General features: G+C 40.4%; 1 protein-coding gene across 1 annotated transcript; it reads right to left on the reverse strand.

Moving 5' to 3' along the window:
• Positions 1 to 4,291: 4,291 nt before the first annotated feature.
• Positions 4,292 to 6,640, reverse strand: LOC5571922 (N(4)-(Beta-N-acetylglucosaminyl)-L-asparaginase). Its single transcript, XM_021852936.1, has 3 exons — positions 6,317 to 6,640; positions 5,695 to 6,077; positions 4,292 to 4,910 (listed from the first exon to the last, which is right to left on the reverse strand). The coding sequence occupies exons 1-3, from the start codon at positions 6,444 to 6,446 to the stop codon at positions 4,329 to 4,331; spliced, it is 1,095 nt and encodes a 364-aa protein (XP_021708628.1). The 5' UTR covers positions 6,447 to 6,640; the 3' UTR covers positions 4,292 to 4,328.
• Positions 6,641 to 7,328: the final 688 nt, after the last annotated feature.

The following is a 7,328-nucleotide window of genomic DNA, read 5'->3' on the forward strand; positions in this document are numbered from 1 at the left end:
GATGTACCCTAGAGATTCCTTCGAAGATTTCTTAAGGCCGCACGGGACGTCATCATAATCACCTTGTCCATTTCAAGAAGCAAATCCCAAGAACCACTTCATATATCGATGCGAAAAATGTATCACTATGATTCTATATATGTAGTGCACAACCCGATAAATTTTCAGCTTCATCGGTTCACTAAAACTCGAGATTTGCTTCCACAAAGTTTTGATGATGATTGTTGGAGTGAGACAAAAGATAGGGAAAATAACACGGTCTCCCGTGTCGCCTTAAGGACTTACTCCAGTAATTCTTCGAAATATTTCCCAAGTAAGTCTTCGAATATTTTTTCAGGTATTTTTAAAAGAATATCTCCAGAGAAATTTCATGTGAATTTTTCAAAATTTGTTAAATAAATCTTTGATAAAAATCTGGACGAGTAATATTTTAGAAGAAAACCTAAAGTAAACTCTGATGAAGCTTGTGTAAGGTTTGAAATACATAACTCTTGATGAACAAGGATCCCAGAAAGCACTCCTGGACACTTGAGGAAGTTTTAGAAGATTTCCTAGATCAATTGTTAAGGTATTGAAATCAAAAATTAATCGAATAGCTTATCCCGTAGGATTTTCTGAATTCAAATTCCTTGAATAACATCGGAAGGAATTCCCAAAGAAGTTTGTGTTAGAATGATCAGAGTAATTGCTGGAAAATGTGCAGTGGTGTTAACTGGTGTGGAACCTTAAATAAACTTTAGAAGAATTCAAGGGTATTTTATTCGAGAAATTCATTGGAAAACGTTTGGATGAAATGCTGAAGAAACTCATAGAAAAAAATCTATAGGAGCATTATGATGAATCGACGATTGAGTTTCATTCATAATGGATTTCCTTGAATAACTCCTCGAGAAACTGTTTGAGCAACTGGAGGAATCGTTTGAAGAATTAGTGCATAGTTTGAAAAAGTTTTGGAAAAATTAAATCAAAGAAATAAATGAAGAAATTACCGGAGCACAATCTGGAAAAATTCCTCTAAGCATCCTTAAAAAAGTTGCTGGATGAATTTCTGGGATAATTGGTAGAGAAACAATTCTAGAGAACATCTTTGAAAGTATTCCAGATCAAATCTCTTAGAATTACTCTAGATATTTCTTGAAGTTTTTTTCTGGAGGGATCTGAGAAAAAAAATCTAGATGAGCCTGTTGAATAGTCGCATTATTTAATTAGAATTTATACGAAAAACAGGAATGGTTAAAAATATTCTGAGAGTGGGCTCTTAACAGCTAGTCTGGTCTAATCAAAATGATCTATTCAGAAGTTCCATTAATAAGTATTCATTTTACTAGTGTATGCGTCAATCTTTTACATTAATCAATCAACATTTTCTTTGTTTCAAGCATCAAAATACTGCCATTTACTTATATTAGAGTTACTGAAACCATTGCCGATTTCATAAATATTTTCTAGTTTTTGAGATATTGGGTGTCTACAGTCAACTTACATGCAAGAACCAGCTTAATATAAATATATGCTTAGTTTACTACAGAATTCAAAGTTAATGTGTTAAGCCTGATTTGCTGCTGAACAGGAATCGCTAAAGAAATTTCTCGCCTTGCAGAAATTTTCTACAGCGACTCCCGTTTGAACTGACATATCTTTTCAACTGCTTACTGCGATCAGAAAAAAAGCTCTTCCTTGATCGATTGCTTGCAGGAATTTTCCATGCATCATGATAGGCCAAGACATTACTTGCCAGCAATTCGCTGCTGGCAAGTAATGTCTTGGCCTATCATGATGCATGGAAAATTCCTGCAAGCAATCGATCAAGGAAGAGCTTTTAGAGAATACTTTCCAACAAATTTCATAATATTTTCAAAGCTTAAGGCCGGTTTGCTACTGACAAGAAAAGGAATCGCCTATCTCGATGCGTGGAAAATTTCTCCCAAGAAATGGTCAAGAAAATCACTTTTTTTTCTGATCGCAGTACGCAGTTGAGAAGAAATGTCACTTCAAAGGGGGCTCTCTGTAGGAAATTTCTTGACCCTTTCAGTCAAGGAATTTCTTTACTTTTCTTGAGCGAAACAGCATACTTAGCTTTAAGCATGATCGCTGCTGACAAGTTATTTCTCGGCCTATTTTGGAAATTTCTGCAAGGAATTGATCAAGAATACGCTTTTTTCTGATGACAGTACGCAGCTGAGAAAAAATGTCAGTCAGTAGCAAACCAGGCTTTAAAAGTTATTTGTAAGTGTATTAGAAAAGTATGGTATCTTGCCATACAATAGGAACGAATAATTTTGTGTGACGATGGCGGCATGTTGAAAACATCGATTTATTCAATATTTATTCGTACATTCAAACCACATTGAATCCTACATAATCCTATTCTGATGAATATTCGTGGGCTTCATGGCCGTGCGGTTAGTGTCGTCAGGCATTTAATCGCATCGTGTCATGGGGTGCGGGTTCGATTCCCGCTTCAACCATTGAAACTTTTCGTCAGGAATGTTTCATGGCTGTGTCACTGGAGCATGCTTGTCCGTTGTCTAGTGTTAAGTTACAGTCTGTGCAGCTAAATGGCTGAAGACGGTGTCCGTGTCATTATTGGTAGGTGAGATATAGTGATCTATACCACTAATCGTAGTTTAACTTTCAACATTAAAAAAACAGCATTTTATACAACTTTGAGGACCCGTAGCTCAAAATTGTAATGTGCTGGAACATTTTCGAAATCAGCTTCAAATACACCAACCCCAAATTTACTAGGCACATGATTCGATTTTTGAGAAACGTAAAAATGTTATCTTTGTCAAGCTGTGAAGCAGTGTAATATTACTGCTACCTTTGAAAATTTTGAATCATGCAGATTCATAACCTGCAACAGACATTTTTTCCGGAACTACGAATAATCGATGATCTTAGTACTTTATGATAAATATATGGCGAATTATTTGAAAGCATTTCACGGAAAATGTCCAAGTTTATCAATGAACAGAATCTTTTCAAATAGCATTTTTCAGCGGCGAAATTTTTTATATTAAATATTGTGCAAAAATAGTTTCGAAATAGTTAATCGTGGACATATTCAACCATGAATTACTGTTTCAAAATTATTTCCCTGAGTGTGGCCAAAATTCCATGAGATTTTCAGGATTTTTCCAGGCTAAATAACATTCCCTGAGAATTCCAGGTTTTTCCAGGTAATAGACACCCTGATTTTTGTATTGACAATTGATCACGAGGAGAAAGGGGGGCGGTTTGGAATCCCAAAAAACTGACCACGTGGTTAATGGACAGCCCCTTGACTAGAGTTACATATTTCTCAGGAGCACAGAAATGTACTGACGAGCCTCCAACCAATCCGTCTCTCAGCTCATAGGAATCCTAGTGTGCTGCGCTAGAAGGAGGCTCACGAAAATTCTAAAAGCGCGCGCTAGGTGATGTGCTCTCGGGGAGACTCGTCTCATGCGCTGCTCGGCGCTACGGCGCACCATCGGTATCCAAGTTGTGAAACAACTGCTTAGTAACGAAAAGCCTCTACAACTATTTTCGCCTCATTATGCAGGTGTCTGGAAGATCTACATGATATGGTCGAAGACTCGCGATCCAAGACTTACAAATTCAGTTCTCATTGTAAACTTTTGTAATCACTTCAATTATTGCGCTGAATTTTAAACAGCACATGTGACGGAGCGCATGAGACCGCAGTGAGACACATCTCAAGAAAAATGAGGCGCACCAAAAAAGGTCTCACAATGTACAGCGCGCCCGTGAGCTTGCAAGCAAAGAGGCTCCTGCACCTAAGACTACAGCACGTGCACAGTAACTCTACCCTTGACAGATCTTGTGCATCCCTTCGCAAGGTCTAGGTCTGAATTGGTTCGGGTTTGAAAGTTTTTATTTTTTCGGGTTCGGGTTCGGGTCGGGTTTGAACGCTAAAAAATATCGGGTACGGGTCGGGTTCGGGCTTGAAAAAAGTCGGGTTTGGTGAGAATTGTTCACAACCCAAAAGCATCCCTATGTATCAGAAACGATGAATTTATCACCTTCTTTCAAACTCGGGTTTTTCTTAGAAAATATTTTCGGGTTTCGGGTCGGGTTCGGGTTTGAACAGCGGAAATTTTTCGGGTTCGGGTCGGGTCCGTGTTTGCTTTTCAATTTTTGTCTCGCGTTCGGGTCGGGTCCGGGTTTGAAGGAATAAAATAAGTCGCGTCGGGTTCGGGTTTGAAAAATGTGAAACCCGACCATCTCTAGTCTGAACGTTACCTTCTCTAATAAATTGAACTATGAGGTCGGGTAATATTGTAGGTACAATAAGACAAGAATACAAAACAATTTATTGTTCATCAATTCCTTTTCTTTCTACAATTAACTATTTTAACCACAACCTGCGCTTCCGGTTCCGTGCCTTGCGCCACCGAATACGGAAACTGCGTCAATCCGTGGCAAGCCGCGCCGTACTCTCCATCCTTGGTGGCAACCACTATCCCTCCCACAAAGTCCGGATAGTGCTTGGCTATACGCGCCAAAGCTGCCTCACCTGCCAGCATTGGGCTCAAGCCCTGTCGCAGACCCTCGACGGCCAGCAGCGAAGGCATGAATCGCATCATGATGTCCCCGTCTCCAGTGGCAGCCGCCGCACCAACCGTCGAATCCGCATAGGCACCCGATCCTACAATCGGCGAATCACCAACCCGGCCGGGAATTTTGTTTCGCGCCCCATTGGTCGATGTTCCAGCCACCACATGACCATTCGCATCAATCACAATCATTCCGATGGTGTCGTGGTTGTAGCGTCCAAACTCGGGTTCGACGGGTTCCAACTTCTGCGCAGCATCGTCAGCCTCCGGTAGGTAGTTTTCGGTGATAGAATTTCCGGAGATCGGTTCGTATGGTCCACAAGACATCGAAGGAGAAGGGATCACATTCTGGAATAGAATTCTTCAGGTAAGTCTATGAACAGCTTAGCACTCAATCAAGGCTGGTAGCAGGTCTGGTTTAGAGACACGGTCACTATTTCACACACTAATAAGCTATGATAAGGGCTCATTCACAAATTTCATAACGCTTTAGGGGGTGGGTGGGTGTCGAACGTTGTTACGGCTCATACAAAAATAGTAGAGTATCAATACAAAAAGCGTCACGAGGGGGTGGGTGGGTGTCCAAAATGGTCAATTCAAGCGTTATGAAATATATGAACAAACCCTAATAGCTTCTTTCTTGAGCTTCTGACGACGTTTTGTTGATTTATGCCAAAAAATCAAATTGGTCGTGGGACTGTTATGCGAATATGGACAGTATAAGTTGCGTTTGCGTGACATTTGTGAAAGAGGTCTTCTCAATGATTCTTTAGGCCTTTTGTATAATATCCTAAGAAAATTGATTGGCTCACTCGATGCATTCCTGGGGCACTTTCTTGAGAAATTTCTGTAAAAATCTTCTGGGGAATTCCCAGTGGAAACTCTGGAGTAATTTCAGGGGTTATCCTTGAAAAAAAAATGAGGTTTAATCCCTGAAAAACTAGATTGGGACTTGACTTCTTGGAGAAATTCCTGAGGAAGTCTGTTAAAGAATCACTGAATGAGGTTTAGTATGGCAATACTTGTCGTAAACCTTATGATCTTATCTCCTTCGTGTTTCTCTAAAGTTCCTCTGTTAAAGACCCTCAGTCGCCACCAATCCTAAGAGTAGCACTTAAAAGCTAAATCTTACCGTCCAAAAGTTCGGCTGGCAGTGATTGGTTTTCCACTGCTCCCACATCTCCCTGGAATGGTCGGTTTGCAACGTTTCTCGTTGGAATCCCATCATGACGGCGAAATCCGTTGCCTGACTCCCGACCAGCATGGTATGCTTCGTATTCTCCAGCACATGCTTGGCCACTGCGATGGCGTGTTTAATCTCGCGAAGTGCGGCCACCGCTCCGACATTCATCGTCGTCCCGTCCATGATCAAAGCATCCAGCGTTGACTCACCGTTTTCATCCGGACTTCCGCCGTAACCCACCGTCCCATCGCACTGTTCCCGCTCACAGACACTACATCCTTCCACCAGGGCATCGACTGCGCTGAACTCTCCCACCGTCAGCGATTGATGAGCTAAAAAATAATAAGGTACATTGAAAGGTGACGATCGAATCTTCAAGAGAGATGTGTGCGAGAGAAAGGTTCCAGCTGAAAGCTTGATCGATTGGTCCACCAATCGATCAAGTTTTAGCTTGAACGACCGGTTGGTTGTCTTCATTTGTGCTCTTGAAGATTTGAGATATGGCTTCGATTCATCTTTACCTTAACTAAATGGTTAAATTAAATATCCGAATGTCTTTAGATCTACATACCTCTCAAAGTAGCATTGGAAAAGTTCCAGGTGTTGATGACCAACGGTAGGGCTTGTCTACTGTAGTCGACTTGGAGGGCGACCAGCAAGAAAACTGCGACAACTTTTGGCACGATAGCTTCCAAGTTCATCCTGCTGCGAGGAATGCAACTCACCGAATAATTGAACGAGAACGACTACCTATACCTAATCTCCCCGATAATTATTGAACTGAACCACCGAAGTATCTACCCCACATATGTGGGTATTTGCAGGCTTATTGCTATATTGTTTTACTGTGGCAATCTTGCTAAAGAGAGTTGTCAGTCGCACCAGCACCAGTTGTAGGTAGTTATATTCATTATCATCGTCTCTTCGTCGTCCGTGTGAATATGAATTAGAGCGATTCAAAAACTAAACGTGGCTATGCTCCTCGTTTTTTCATTTGAAACTTCCTAAAAAGCTCAATCGACTGTGAAGTCGATTAAAGTCTTTTATCTTACAGAGCTTCGAATGTAAGTTTACGTTATATTTGCAACGCGAATAATGTGCAACGAATAATGTGTTCAGTATTACAGCAATTTTGAGTGCCTGTATTCATAATTTAGGAAATTTAATTGACGAACTGAGCTATAATACCTAAATACATCCATTATTTCATATTGACTGTCATAACTGCTTGCTTTCCAAATGATTCGTTGCGCCGAACGGGGTATTAGAGCTGATTATGGATGTGCAGAAAAACATAATTTTGTACCACCCTATAGTACATGTATTGGGTGATGGAAGCAATGAAAGCCGTCATTGTGCTTATTGATAATGACGAATAGTAAGCTGCATGCATAGATTGCTCTTCGTGAAATTGATATTGGAACTTCAAGTTAAACAATGTTTGAATTATGGATGTTATACTAAAACTATTATTTTCTTAATTATAGAAATATTTCACCATTGGATTTGACCGTTCACTAAGAAAACAATAAGGGAAGACGGGGTAATAGGCGACCCCTAATGAAAACCTCAATTTTAACTGT

The sequence above is a fragment of the Aedes aegypti genome, chromosome 3, assembly GCF_002204515.2.
Source record: "Aedes aegypti strain LVP_AGWG chromosome 3, AaegL5.0 Primary Assembly, whole genome shotgun sequence".
Taxonomy (NCBI): domain Eukaryota; kingdom Metazoa; phylum Arthropoda; class Insecta; order Diptera; family Culicidae; genus Aedes; species Aedes aegypti.

Excerpts from the sequence above, each read along its gene's own strand:
- LOC5571922 (XM_021852936.1), bottom strand. The coding sequence starts at position 6,446 with ATGAACTTGGAAGCTATCGTGCCAAAAGTTGTCGCAGTTTTCTTGCTG. Across the intron at positions 6,078-6,316 it reads TTCCAATGCTACTTTGAGAG|CTCATCAATCGCTGACGGTG; the intron begins GTATGTAGATCT and ends ATTATTTTTTAG. Across the intron at positions 4,911-5,694 it reads GCCAGCCGAACTTTTGGACG|AATGTGATCCCTTCTCCTTC; the intron begins GTAAGATTTAGC and ends ATTCTATTCCAG.